This window comes from Lampris incognitus, chromosome 9 (genome assembly GCF_029633865.1).
Source record: "Lampris incognitus isolate fLamInc1 chromosome 9, fLamInc1.hap2, whole genome shotgun sequence".
NCBI classification, from domain to species: domain Eukaryota; kingdom Metazoa; phylum Chordata; class Actinopteri; order Lampriformes; family Lampridae; genus Lampris; species Lampris incognitus.
The window spans coordinates 29,128,441-29,143,835 of record NC_079219.1 but is presented as its reverse complement, the minus strand read 5'-3'; the positions used below and the strand labels follow the sequence as shown (position 1 = coordinate 29,143,835).

At 47.9% G+C, this 15,395-nt stretch overlaps 1 protein-coding gene across 1 annotated transcript in view; it reads left to right on the top strand.

Moving 5' to 3' along the window:
* The window catches only part of LOC130117575 (ankyrin repeat and IBR domain-containing protein 1-like), an 81,365-nt gene that overhangs the window by 22,805 nt on the left and 43,165 nt on the right, over nt 1–15,395 (top strand). Inside the window, exons 6-9 of the mRNA XM_056285691.1 lie at nt 2,712–2,920; nt 5,166–5,254; nt 6,276–6,420; nt 6,537–6,703. Of these exons, the coding sequence (XP_056141666.1) occupies nt 2,712–2,920; nt 5,166–5,254; nt 6,276–6,420; nt 6,537–6,703 (610 nt within the window). The remainder of the gene's footprint in view (nt 1–2,711; nt 2,921–5,165; nt 5,255–6,275; nt 6,421–6,536; nt 6,704–15,395) is intronic.

Below are 15,395 nucleotides of genomic sequence, written 5' to 3'. Positions count from 1 at the left end.
TGGCAGCATGGTGAGCCAGTGGTTAGCACTGTTGCCTCACAGCAAGAAGGTCCTGGGTTCGAACCCCAAGCCGTCCCAGGTCCTTTCTGTGTGGAGTGTGCGTGGTCTCCCTGTGTCTGCGTGGGTTTCTTCTGGGTGCTCCGGTTTCTTCCCACCATCAAAAAGACATGCATGTTAGGGTTAATACTCCTGTCTGTGCCCCTGAGCAAGGCAACAGAAAGAAGAACTGGAGTTGGTCCCCAGCGCTGCAGCTGCCCACTGCTCCTATACAATAGGATGGGTTAAGTGCAGAGAACACATTTCATTGTAAAAATACAATTCGTTGTAAGAATACAATGTCAAATGAAGTGGCTTTCGTTCATGTCATTAATTCATAATCCACCCTCCCATCCCCCCACCCCCTCTACACCTCCCCACACACCACACATGCGCACACACACACACACACACTCACAAATAAAGTATTTAATTCCATATATTTCTAACATCATATGCTCTTCTGTCTTTGCTTTTTTTTGTTTTAGAAAAAACTGGCTATGCCACAGCTTTTCTCTTTCCTTCTCATTTTTTTTCCAAATATCTCCTACTCTTACCTACAGTATTCAAGATGAAAAACAAGCAGGAAACCGTCCAGACACACAGCATTTCTGTGCTGCTTGTGAGTAGTTGCGAGCGCTTCCTACTAAATGTCCATCTCAAGTCGTCCATGAGTCAGTGAGTGAGGGAGTGACCAATTTGTGGCGCACAGCCCACGGCGGCAGTTGCGCGCGTGATGTGGGAACAGTTTGTAGGTTAAAACCATGCCATTCATTGTATTGGGTACATGATTCATGAGATAAGCTAGCAGGCTATGAGCTGTAGCTAGGCTATGAGCGGACTATGAACAGTCAACCATTGCTGTTGTAGATTTTGTGATTTCTATTTAACATACGGGGCTGCAAACTCACTCATTGAGAGTGAGACATGCGGTTAAGCACTATCACACATTTCACACCGTCAAATTGTTGCGAAAACATTTTAAACATAGAGCAACGATAAACAAATGAAAACACCTTACCTGACAGCGCCAGGGCAGCGGCATCAATGGAATACGGAGAGTCAATAGGCACTCAAGGATTGAGAATAGACAAAATAGCGCTGACATCGATTGATGGATTTTCCCAGGTGGGGTGGCAGGTGCAATCATTTTTTTCTTTATTCATGGGGGCAAAGTGAATTCTGAAACTGCTGAGTAAAGAAGTTTACAGCAACTACGGAGAAATATCATGAACTTTCAACACCAAATTTTTTTCAATATGAGTTGCCTGCAAATAGAGTGGTAACTGGGTTGGAACCGCCACAGACTTGGCCACAGTCCTCAGCTCATTTAACCATTATACTCACACGCTCTCAGACCCACGCTCTCAGCCCTTTTATTGTGCCTGTTCGAGCCCATTATCGCGCTAATGGCAGACTTAACAGCTCCTCCAGTATGAATTGGTCAAGACATTTTCCCCCCCTCCTTTTCACCTGCTCTTTTTTGTTGGCTATCTGACTATAATATTCATACAATATTTTCACTTCAATATTGATTTGAGTTGGAGTATGGAGTTGGTTGAAGTGAAGAGGAGTAAATATTACACATTATTAAAACTTACTCAAAAGTCATGGAGAACAGAAGCCATGTTCAAAGGATATTTTTCACGTCTACTTGCATTTTTCCTTTGGTCAGAGAAAAGATGGTCTGTTTGCACAATTGAAAATCAGGGGTAAATGAAGTATGTTTGTTCTAAACCCAGGATATGAATTCTGTCAGTTGTCTTCGACATTTTGTAAAAAAGTTATTGGAAAATTTGGTCTTGTAAGCTTTATGTTGAAACCAGTCACGTTCAAACATCTTGTTCAGGCCATAAAGTTAATTTGCAGATTAAAAAGCATACATTCATTTTACTTTTCTTTAATCAATTAATTCAAAAAGCTAGTTAATAAATATTTATGTTCCCAGGAGAAAAAAAAAAGTTCTCAGCCATTGATGGGTAGATGAGCCACTTTTTACAGTGTTCCTCCCCTCTTTTCGCCCCAAACTATACTTGGCGAATTACCCCACTCTTCTGAGCTGTCCCGGTCGTTGCTCCACCCCCTCTGCCAAGCCGGGGAGGGCTGCAGACTACCACATGCCGCCTCCGATACACGTGGAGTCGCCAGCCGCTTCTTTTCAGCTGACAGTGAGGATTTTCGCAAGGGGGACGTAGCGTGGGGGAGGATCACACTATCCCCCCCCCCCCGAACAGGCACCCCAACCAACCAGAGGAGGCGCTAGTGCAGCGACCAGGACACATGCCCACATCCAGCTTCCCACCTGCAGACACGGCCAGCTGTGTCTGTAGGGACACCTGACCAAGCCGGAGGTAACACGGGGATTTGAACCGGCAATCCCCATGTTGGTAGGCAATGGAATAGGCCACCCGGACAACCTGTTGCCCTTTTTTTTTTTATTAACATTTTACCTCCTTTTTTAGCCTGGACCACACCCTTCTACAGGGGGTAACCTTTGACCGCTTTCCTCTACTTTTTTAAATTTTTATATTGTTTCCTAATTTTCTTGGCGGTTACCCGAAATTGTATGTCACATATTTTTATACTGTTGAAATCCTCCCTGTCCATATTTGTTCCTCTCTTTTCTTTCCTTTATTTATTTGTTTCTTTCTTCCTTTGTTTTTTTTTTTTTCCAGACTGGGACCGAGAGAAACTTCTGGAAGCCTGGATGAGTAATGCGGAAGACTGCTGCCAGCGCTCGGGGGTCCACATGCCCAATCCACCTCCTAGTGGTTACAACGCTTGGGACACCCTGCCCTCGCCTCGCACGCCCCGCACCACCCGCTCTTCCATCACCTCTCCAGACCATATCAGTCTCACCCCTGCTGATGACGACTCCACTTTGGTAAGACGTCCACCATGTTTTCACGATCTTTGTCTGGATGTTCCCCAGATGCATTGAACATAGTTAGATAAGATTTTTTTTTTTCATGTTGGGTGAATTGACAAATTCTCAAGCAGCACTCACTTGTAATTAAAGAGCTTCATTTGCACTCTGGAAACCCAAATGATGAGTCGAGCGCGATGAGACAGGCAGATTGGCCTCAGCCCACCTTCTTATGCTGGTTCATTTCCTTCCCTGATATGACATGCAGAAATGAAGTAAAAGTGATATATAGAATATAAGACGTAATATAAAATGTGTTAATAGTATAATACTAAATTAAACATAACTTTTATTAATCCTTTGCAAGTTATATTAATGAATAATTCACGCAGTGTAATGGTAATATTTGCTGAGACCATTCTAGCCAGAGTGCTTTTGCTGTATTGTTTCTCATGTGAAGAAAATTCTCATGGCCCTGGGGTCCAGGTTTTCTTCTCAAATCAATGTCTGTCAAATCAATGTCAATAATGCAACAGTGTCCACAGTAAATAAGGCCTTTTTTATCCATAACTGAAAACTTGTGGCACGGTGGTGCAGTGATTAGTTTGGTCGTCTCACAGCAAGAAGGTCCTGTGTTCAAGCCCCAGGGTAGTCCAACCTTGGGGGTTGTCCCGGGTCATCCTCTCTGTGGAGTTTGCATGTTCTCCCCGTGTTTGCGTGGGTTTCCTCCAGGTGCTCCAGTTTCCTCCCACAGTCCAAAGACATGTAGGTCAGGTGAATTGGCCGTACTACATTGTCCCTAGGTGTGAGTTTGTCAGGCCTGGCGGCCTTTCCAGGGTGTCTGCCCACCTGCTGCCCAATGACTTCTGGGATAGGCTCCAGCATCCCCGCGGCCCTGAGAGCAGGATAAGCAGTTTGGATAATGGATGAATGAATGAAAACTTGTCATTCTTAAAGCATGTTCCAATGTGTGGAATTCATTTATCATTTGGCATTTGCTCTTATCCAAAGAGCCTTTTAGGCGGAGAGAGACTGGAATTTGAAATTCCATTCTAAAATAACAAAGGTATAATTTTAAATGAAACAAAACCCCAAAACAATATTATATAAACATGAAAAAATATAGCCTACTATCAAAGTTTCTTGACGGATGTAATCTGTATTTCTGAACTGAAAAATATAACCTTGCATATTTTTACTTTAGGTTTCCTAGATTTCCCAAATGTAGCCACCTCCACACATACACTGCTAACTGTGTATCAGTTGACATCAGGTGGTTACCATGTGCGTGTTTGTTTTTCAAGAAAAAACTGTTTTAGCTCAAGACAACCCAGCTTCATCGTTGAGCCTTGATTGTCAGACTTGATTTCTAACCATTATGGGATAGATATTGGGATAAATTTGCCTGACAGTACCCTTAATTGCTGGGCTGAAAAGGAGAGGCTTGACCCTCACAGTGCCAGCAGCCTTGCAATCGACCAGTTCCACTCAAGTGCCCATTTAAATGTTACAGTTGATTATATTACAATTGGTCGTGTCACAAAGCACAACTTCCAATGTTAAAGTACGCCGGTTTCCTCTATCGTTTACGATGTTGAGTCACCTTAACAAGGTGCGTGCGTGCATGTCGGTGTGTGTGTGTGTGTGTGTGTGTGTGTGTGTGTGTTTCTTTCTGTGTCTGTCTGTGTGTGTGTGTGTCTTAGAGAAAGAAAGAGAGGGGGAATGTGTCTAACAGAAAAAAGTACTCAGATTGAGCCACGTGCTGCTGAGATAACATATCCTTGGCATGGGCTTCGATTTTGCTAGATGCCTCTTTGTTAAACGAAGGACTGCTACTTCATTGTTTGGGTGTTTGAGTAAGGCACAAGGACTCTTCAAAGAGCGAGGCCTTCCTTGTTTAATTGTTATTACTATTACTGAATAGATTGCATTGAGTGTTGCATGGAATTGGTTGTCACTCAGTGCATGATGGTCTTCTGCAAAGGACACTGTAAAGGTCATTTCAGAAAAAGAACACAAAAAGCACAACATAGATGTCCATTAAATCAAGTGTTCTGAATATTTTTCCCTTTTCTTTTTAAATTTTTTTCTTTAAAGCACAGCTTTTGTAAAAGTGGCTTTTACGGTAGCTTTAGAGACTCAAGTTCCAAAGAATGTGACTCTTGTTTTGAAGCTTCTGATTTTACAGAGGAATGACACTGTATTAGTTTTCAGACTGAATGCATTTTTCTGACCAATGTTCTCTCCTCCGTGTGGCTGACAGTGTGGTATCTGCATGTGTTCCATCTCCATATTTGAAGAGCCTGTGGACATGTCCTGCGGCCATGAGTTCTGCCGAGGTTGCTGGGAAGGGTGCGTCATGTTTTAAATTCTTGATACTTAATTTGGTTTGAAAGGCAGATTTCTGTCTATTTAAGCTTACATGAATATAGCAATATCTGCAGTGCTCATAAAAAAAAAAACTCTGTGGTTTTTGATGACGTCACTAAGGCCTTGCCAACTAATTGGGAAATGCAAATATGGGGCTTCAATAAAATGTGATATAGTCTTCAGTAAGTTAGTGTTTAAAATAGAAGCCTAGCAGATGTGCTTGGAATTTATTAGGGATACAAAAAAAGCATAAGAGGGTCCTGGGTTCAAGCCCCGGGGTAGTCAGACCTTGGGGGTCGTCCCGAATCATCCTCTGTGTGGAGTTTGCAGGTTCTCCCTGTGTCTGCGTGGGTTTCCTCTGGGTCCTCAGCTTTCCTCCCACAGTCCAAAGACATGTAGTCAGGTGAATCGGCCATACTAAATTGTCCCTAGGTGTGTGTGTGTGTGTGTGTGTGTGTGTGTGTGTGTGTGTGTGTGTGTGTGTGTGTGTGTGTGTGTGTGTGTGTGTGTGTGTGTGTGTGTGTGTGTGTGTGTGTGTGTGTCGGCCTGTCCAGGGTGTCTCCCCACCTGCCGCCCAATGACTACTGGGATAGGCTCCAGCATCCCCACGACCCTTAGAGCAGAACAAGTGGTTTGGATAGTGGATGGATGGACAGAAAAAGTGTTTCTGTCATCAATAACTCAGTCTTAATGTCCATCAGCATCGAGACAAAGCCTCTTGATAAATAGGGATTTCTGTTGGTGTTTTCCCAAATTCAAAATAATGCACTGTTTTCACTTACTAAATGTCAAGTTTTTTTTAAAGAGCTGTGATAGACCTGTGAGCAACTTAAGAATATAGTTAACAATATTATGCTTTACCACTGCCTCACAATGTTGCCCACATACCACGACGATAGCATTTAACCTGGGCTTCATATCTTAATTTATGTCAACACATATCTGATGTTGATTTTTCTCGTTTTCAGTGAATTCCATGTCTAATGCATGCATGAATCCACAGGTATCTAAACTTAAAGATTCAGGAAGGTGAGGCCCACAACATATTTTGCCCAGCCTTCGACTGCTTTCAGTTGGTTCCTGTTGAAATCATAGAGGGCGTGGTCTCCAGGGAGATGGACAGGCGTTATCTCCAGTTTGACATCAAGGTAGAAAGACTAAAAAACCAATGATCGGCACTGAACAGATCTCCATATAGGATCCTCAAGTTAAAAAAAGTGAAACCACTAATTATAACCCTAATTATTTCTACTTCTGTTCACAGGCATTTGTGGAGAATAACTCTGCTATCCGTTGGTGCCCGCGGGCAGGTTGTGAGAGGGCAGTGCGACTGAATACCCAGGGTCCTGGGATCTCCAGCTCTGATCCCCTCAGCTTTCCACTCCTCAGGGCACCTGCTGTGGACTGTGGAAAGGGACACCTCTTCTGCTGGTCAGTACTCAATAAATGTAGCAAATGCCTCCGGATTTTTTTTATGATCTCTGAGACTCAGCCTTAGCTGGAGACAAACACTAGCTTTTCATGTATCTAAAAATTTCACATGCATGTTGATTTGGAGATGGAATACCTTGGTACCTTCAAATTCAAAGCATTTCTGAACTGGTTTCTCTTAGTGTACATAACGTCATATTTTTCACATTATTACATTATAAAAACTTCACAGAAATATAAAATATTGTACAAAGTTGTTATTTTCCTATCTCTTGATGATAAAGATTTAGTTGTAAATTAGCAAAGCCCGGACTGGTATTTGCATATAAGTCGAAATTTTGTCCTTGACGCCGCTAATACATATGTAAGGATAATGTTATATGGAATGTGTTTGTGTGTATATGTGTGTGTGTGTATGTATATATATATATATATATATATATATATATCTCCCTCTCACCCTTTTTCGGGTGGTGTGTGTCTTCCTCAAGGTCGGGTCCTCTGCCAGAGGCCTTGAGTTTGAGGGTTCTTGGAGATGTTGTTCTTGGAAAAAAAAAAATTGTTAAAAGAAACACTCAGTGGTAGGGGAAGTGCTCAATAAGGAGCAAAATAATCCAGCATTTACTTGACTCACTGGATTTTATATATATATATATATATATATATATATATATATATATATATATATATATTAGGCCTGCACGATATTGACAAAAACATGCATTGCGATGATGTAATCTTTTGCGATATATTGCACGATATATTGCGTTATATTAAACAAGGCATGGGTAGTAAAAAAGTGCATGCACAATAATGCACATTCATTCTTGTTGCTATAGGAGGTGGAGTCTGTGGCCAAAGCATTGCAACCTGAACCAGTCGTTCAGAGCGGCCGCCCTGATCATGTTTGACGCGTTGTCTGTTGTGATGCAGACTAGTCGGGTTTCTTCTAGCCCCCAAGCAGCCAGCGCTTCTCTTAACCCTGTTGCGATGTTTTCACTTGTGTGATCCTCTGGGAAAAACGCGGTTTGCAGACAGCGAGTTTTCAGCTTAAACTCTTCAGTGATGAAGTGGACTGTTAAACTGATGTAGGGCTCTGTTGTCCGGCTTGACCACAGGTCTGTTGTCGCTGCATAGTATTCCACTTGTGCCAGCTCTCGGTCTTCTTCTGCCTTGCATTTGTCGTACAGCCCTGGGATTGCAATTTGGTAAAAATAGTTCTGCGATGGTATAACGTAGCGCTGGTCGAGTGTGCGGACCATCTTCTGAAACCCGTCTTTGGTAACTGTGTTGAGTGGCATCATATCCTTGGCGGGGTGAAAGGTTATGGCTTTGGTGATTTCGATCTGCCGTTTGGATGTTTGGATTTTACGACCGCGATGAGTCCACGCTGCTGACACTGGTGCGCGGCGCGGTTCTATTATCGCTACTCCGTAGTGCTATATTAACATATTGCCCTCTGACATCGCCTCTGGCGACGCTAGGCTCTGAAATTCCCTGCTCATGCGACAGCATCCCCTAAGCCCCGCCCACAGCTGCACTTGACATGCGTCACCACATCACTCGTCAGTTTGACTAGAGCCTCCTTCAAGGGAAGACGTGTCGCGCTGAGCTCTGTTGCGGGTTTTTTCTTCATTGCTAGCTAGCTTAGCTATTTTCTCTATTTTGACAATAGTGCGGTTTTCTCCGTCACTATGGCTGGTGTTAACGTCGACGTCGATGTTCTTTTCGCCGAGTTTTACAGTTGTTGCCACAGGAAGAAGGACGCTGGCGATTTCCATCCTTTTTGCAGCGACCATCCTAGCATGGCTCATATTCGGGAGACTGCAGCTAGCCTAGAGGCGCCACCATGCATGGCGTGCGCTTCATGGCCGCTCAGTCGACGGACGAGCTGGGTTTCACACGCCTTTCCACTCAGGTTGGTGTCGGTGTGTTCGAGATCCCTCCCCGGCCGGGCTCGTTGGTTTCTGCTGTGCTCCCTGGGAGCCAGGACCACATGTGCCCGCCGGCGGTTCCGCAGGCTGCGACTCAAGATGGCGGATCTTGCTCCTACCAAGTCCCTGAGGAAGGGTCCGAGGAGGAGGCAAAGTTCGACGACTTTTTCCCTTTTTTCCTCGAGAGGGCCTTGGCTTCGACGGGGACCACAAGGGTTGCCCCAGTCCATGCCTCGGTGACGCCCGGAATGGATCAGGCGTTCTCTGCCTCGGTGGAGGTGCGCAAGACCATAAGCACATTCCGCCCTTCCCCCCCATCACGGAGTCCATCAAAGCCACATGGCCGGAACCAGAGAAGGTGCGCTCCACTGTTAAAGTGAACACCAAGAGCCACCTGACGGTTGTAAGCTGGTCTCCTGCTTCTATGCCGCCCCCCAAATTTCTTTTCCCCCGGCTCTACCCTGGTAAGCTACGCGAACCGGAGAGCAAGGAGGCGGCGATGAAGATCAAACAGTGAGAGCCAGGGGGATGACGACACCGATGCCTCACGCCTGGACGAGGCTTGGAGGGCTTCTCAGATCATCGGCACGTTCCTCCGTGATGCCGCGGTGAACCTGGGTGCGGCTCTGTCCTCCTCAGTCCTGCTGAGGCGCGAGTTCTGGACGAAGGACTGTCGCTCGGATGATGGGGTCATTAAGATGATCCGCAAGCTCCCCATCAACACGGATGGCCTTTTCGGTGTGGATGAGCCAGCACTGGAAAAGATCCGTCACGACCTGGCCAATGCGGAGCTGCTGGCTAAGACCTTCAAAGAGAAGGGTCCCGCACAGCCTCCGACACGCGCTCAAGGCTCTCTGAAGCCCCAGCCGCAGGGGGGGGGGCGAGGTCGAGCCTTGAAGCGCCGCAAGAACTACAACAAGAGCCAGTCGGCTGGCCCTGCGCCAGCCCCTGGGGCTCACAGTCAGTCCCACCACGCTGGTGGAGGCGGCGCGGGTGGTCCTCAGCCTGACGTGAAGCGGAAGTACGAGCACCAGACCAGGGGTGCCAGCTCGGGAGATCAGCGCCGCCGCTGACGGTGCGCGACAGACCCCCACACCCCCTGTTCGAACATTGCAGGTATTGATGTTATGGCCACTGGTGGCAAGGTTTTACCATGCAATGAGGGGAACATGTTGATGAATAAAGATTTCAGTTCTGCATTTTATCCTTCGTGTTCCTCGTCTGTAGATTATTCTACGGTGGGTGGTCTGTCATATAATGTTGGTGATGTCGATGCTACTTTTATTCCACACGCACATGGTGTAGTGAGTAATGTTGTGTCACATGCCACCGGACTCTGCAAGCAAGTCAGAAGAAACAAAGATGTTCCAGATATGGCAACGGGTTCACTAGCTTCACAGGGTGTAGGCTATGTGAATTATACCGCTGAGATCAGTTCTGTTTCAAACCGTACACAAGGTTATGGGTTGTTGAACTCTGTATCTATGCCTGTCTCGGATAATCATGAGCTGTCAGATGGGAATGAAATTAGTTTATCCCATTGGACAGGCGTCCAGAGTTACGCGCTGGGTTTTCCCGTGTGTAAAGCAGGGTTACCGGAGCACATGACTTGCTGTCGGTGGCCAGTCGGAGAGGGTGCTGGGCGCGCGCATGCTGATGCTGATTTTTCCGTGCTCCCACCTTCTGTTGGGCAAAATCCTGCACATATTCGCCCCCCATATGGGACGCAGTCCGCCGTGGGAGCCTCTCAACACTTCCGTGGAGAGCTCGGAGGTTGGACCGGAATGGCAGCGATACAGCCTATTTCTCGACAGCCAGACACAACGCGTCATGCGCCCTCTGTCTCCCCATTACGCACGCTGGCAGGCGCTGCCGGGTGTACCAGAGTGGATCCTCTGGACGGTCAGGCATGGGCACGAGATTCGGTTCGAGCAGGGTCCTCCCCCTTACACGGGCATACGTCAGACGCTGATCCATTCACCTGCTGAAGCAGAGGTGTTGCGGCAGGAAATATTGGAGATGCTGTCCAAAGATGCGATACAGGTGGTGGAGAGAGGCACAGAGGAAATAGGGGTTTGTTCGAGATATTTCCTCGTGCCCAAGAAATCGGGGGGCATGCGGCCGATTCTAGATCTGAAATGGTTCAATACGTGGGTGCGCAAAGAATCATTCCACATGCTGACGGTCCCCCATCTCCTAGCCATGATATCGAGCGGAGCCTGGTTCACATCTGTGGACCTCAAGGACGCATATTTCCATGTCCCGATAGTGGGTCACCACTGGAAATATCTCAGGTTCGCGTTTCAGGGAACGTGTTATGAGTACAAAGTCCTCCCGTTCGGCCACAGTTTGGCCCCACAGGTCTTTTCAATGTGCGTCAAGGCGGCTCTCACTCCGCTATTCGCCCAGGGTTACGTTATAGCCTACTACTTGGACGATCTGCTTCTGATAGCCCCAGATCACCGGCTGGCTATGGAATGCACGGGTCACCTGGTCTTGTTCCTGTCACACCTGGGTCTCACGGTAAACTGGAAGAAGAGCGCTCCCTGGCCGTCACGCGAAACCACCTATCTGGGATAAGCGTTGGACTCAGGGAGGATGCTGGCTTCCGTCACGGAGGAGCGGTGGCAGGGGTTAGAGGACCTTCTTGCCAGTTTTGTCCCGGGCCGGTCGGTGACAGTAGGTCAACTGTGTCGGCTCCTGGGCATCATGCCCTCTGCTCACCAGGTGGTGCCTCTGGATCTGCTTCTTATGAGGAGACTCCAGTGTTGGCTTATTCGAGAGGGCTGGTTCCGCCGGCTGCGCCAACGGCACAGGTTAGTGGTCCCGGAGGGGGTGAGCTTGGACCTGGATCACTGGGCAGAGGCCTGCAGATCCAGGGTTGGGGTTCCCCTCGGACCCAGATCGGAGGAGGTGATTCTATTCACGGACGCATCCCTGGGAGGTTGGGGTGCGATCTGTGGCCACGGCACAATCAGATGAGTATGGCCCGTGAGTCACAATGCGCACATCAACACGCTGGAGTTGGAGGCAGTGCTGTTGGCGGTGCGTCATTTCGCTCCTCTCCTATGACATCGACACATTCTGGTCAGGTCGGACAGTACCACTACGGTGGCGTATATCAACAGGCAGGGCGGGACGCGGTCGGCTGCGTGCCGTGCGTTAGCCTACGACCTGTGGAGTTGGGTGCATCAGAACGCGCAGTCCATTCGGGCAGTTCATGTGCCTGGCAGCCAGAACGAGGCAGCGGACATCATGTCGCGCGGCGGGCCCAGCTGGGACAACTGGTCCCTCAATCCTCTTATCGTGGAGATGATCTGGGCGAGGTTCGGAGTGGCGCAGGTGGACTTGTTTGCGTCCAAGAGGAACGCCAAATGCGCACGATGGTATTCGCTCTGCCCGAGCGACAACCCGCCTATGGGAGTGAATGCGCTGGGCATCAAGCCGTGGCCACGCGAGCTGCTCTATGCTTTTCCCGCTCTTGGTCTGATACCGGCGGTGGTGGAACGGATCAGATGCACAGGCGCGTCGGTGATCCTGGTGGCTCCCAACAACCCAGGTGCGCCGTGGTTTCCGAACATGGTTTCCATGGTGCGCGCGCCACAGTTCCTCCTCCCGATGTGGCTGGACGCTCTGACGCAGGCAGACGGGATTATCCAACAGGAGCCCCTTCTAGCGGGCTTCCAACTGGCGGCCTGGCTTCTGAGAGGGCCAGGCTGAGAGAGGAGGGCTTTGATGAGGCCACGGTGGCCACTATACAAGCTGCGCGCGCTCCGAGCACATCGGCGCAATACGACTCCAAGTGGAGAGTTTTTGCTAGGTGGTGCATGGGAGAGGGCGTGGAACCTCTGTCTGCATCCTTGGCCCACGTTGTGGGGTTCTTGGAATACAAGAGATCGACTGACAATTTAGCCTACGAATCGATCAAGGGGTACTTGGCAGCGATCTCAGCCTTTATGCCTAGGCTGGGTGGCGACACTGTCTTCTCTCATCCCCGTATGGTGACGTTCCTCAAGGGGGTGAGGAACAGGCAGGGTGTTCGGAACGACCGCACGGCCACTTGGGATTTATCGCGGGGCTAGCGGACCTCACTGGCGGCGTGGCAGCCGCGGGGCTAGCGGACCTCACAGGCGCCTCGGGGACGCAGGGCATCCAAGCCCAACTGGTCGGGGGGAGGCCGGTGACGGCAGCCATTATCTGCTTGAGAGTGGCCATGCCCTCAGCCTGCCTGGCTTGGGCCTGGATCAGCAACTGCATTGCTGCCTCCATGCTTTGGCTGTTCACGGTCTGCTTCACTGAATCGGGTGCTCTGGTAGTGGTTTCAGGTTGCCCGCATTCTCAACCAACTGTGACAACCACGGGGGAACTTTAGCACCCGACCAAACAACGAAACAGACCGTCGGCAGGTTGGCCCACTGTGGGCATTTATTTAAAAGACAAACCGAAAAACGCTCAACACGAGTACTGCTCCTCGTCTGAGCCGGCTGGCTTCCGTCTTCGTTGGCTCCTACGCTGGGCAGCCAACACAACTATAGCTTTCTCTCTCCCCCTGGGCGGCTGTCTCTGGCTCCCTTTTATCCTGGGGCTCCTCATCAGCCTCCGATTGGGGCCAGGTGTGTCGCTCAGTCTCCCTCTCGCGATTCAGGCCAGGTACGTTTCCGGGCTGTGCTAGGTCGCACAACATACAATTTATGTATGTATGTATGTGTGTGTATATATATGTATGTGTGTATGTGTGTGTGTGTGTGTGTGTGTGTGTGTATATATAATGAAACGGGTTTGTGCTGTCTCATCAAGAATTTACTTGACTCACTGGAATATTTTGCTCCTTATTTGTTGAGCACTTTCTCTACCGTTGAGTGTTTCTTTTAACAAAGTTGTTTTTGTTTTTTGTTTTTTTTCAGAAACCGTCAATGATGTTGATAAAAGTACTCAACCAATGAGGAGCGGAATATCAATATAGATGTAGGGGAAAAAAACTTTTAATAGATAGCAGTACAAGCTTGTTTCGTGCGTCGCACACTCATCAGCTGCTAATGAGTGGTGTGTGTCTCGTCATTAGCAGCTGATGAGTGCGTGACGCACGAAACAAGCTTGTACTGCTATGTATTAAAAGTTTTTTTTCCTACATTTATATTTATACATATATATATATAATAGTCCCTAGATGTGAATGTGTGTGATTGTCTGGCAGCCTGTCCAGGGTGTCTCCCCGCCTGCCACCCAATGACTGCTGGGATAGGCTCCAGCATCCCCACGACCCTGAGAGCAGGATAAGCAGTTTGGATAATGGATGGGTGGATATATATATATATATATATATATATATATATATATATATATATATATATATATATAAAACTTTGTTAAAAGAAACACTCAGTGGTTGGAAAGTGCTCAACAAATAAGGAGCAAAATAATCCAGTGAGTCAAGTAAATTCTTTATGAGAGAGTAGAAGCCTGTTTCATGCCATAAGCAATTGACAGCTGATGATTGCTTATGGCATGAAACAGGCTTGTACTGTCTCATAAAGAATTTACTTGACTCACTGGATTTTATATATATATATATATATATATATATATATATACAGTAGCGAATTCGGGGGGCAGTCCAGGAACCACCGCAGTGGGACACGAACCCGGCTCTCCTTCGGGATAGGGCGTCCCCGGCCGGACCATCACAGCTGGGACGCGAACTCGTGGCTCCCGCACCGCGGGCGACTACGTTAACCACTTGACTAAAGGGTCCGACCCGTTAGCCAAGGGTTACCGAGCGTATTCATCCGTGATCGTTACATTGCCCTCTTACTTCGGGATTCGCGTCCCCATGAATCGCCACAGTCAGGACAAGAACCTGAGGCTCCCGCACCGCAAGCGACAACATTAATCAGTCTACTAAAGGGGCCGACCCGTTAGCCAAGGGCTACCGAGCCTATTCATCTCTGATCGTTACAGTATATAGTATATACACACACACACACACACATATAGTATATTCCCCAAAGAGCATGAAACAGAGGACCAGTTTTGACCTGTGCCTTAGGCTAATTCCCAGGATAGCATGTGACCTTTGACATTGATATGAGCACACTGATAAATGGATGAATCGATGGTTTGACAGATGGATGGATGGTCAAATTACTGTTGGTGCCTTAAAGCAACAGACCTTTGTCATCTTTTGAGATCAGCATCTGCACGGACACTTGAGTCTCTGTGTGCTTGATTTGCCAGTATGCTGGCATGCTAGTGTGTTTGTTTGAGTTCTCATCATGTGCATCCATGCATTTCGGCATGCACACATCTCTTACCCACTCACTCATGGACTCTGTGTGCTTGTCTGTTTGGCAGCACACGCTGAGGGGTGAGATAACCCACATGCCATGCTCTCCTTCACCGTCGCAGTAGACATTCCCAGAAGCCTGCAGAATGCTCTCCCTAGTTCTCCTTCACATGATACCCCCTGTCCCCCCCAACTCCATCCCAGCCCCAACTAGTACTCCACACTTCACTAAACGGCGTCACTCCTTTACTGTTCCTGAAAGGAGCCTTTAGGTTCACTTGTCAGTTTGACTCAAGAGTTCACATGACATGACATTTGGAAATTTAACTGGATGTAGCACAGGCCCAACTCTTAAAAGTTCCTTTGACAGCAGGGAGGAGTAGGAGATAGTGGGAGGTATTTGGTTGAGAGGCAGACATGACCAACTGATGGCAGTTGACGTTTCCGACAGCGTCTCTGAGCGCTCTGGGATTTG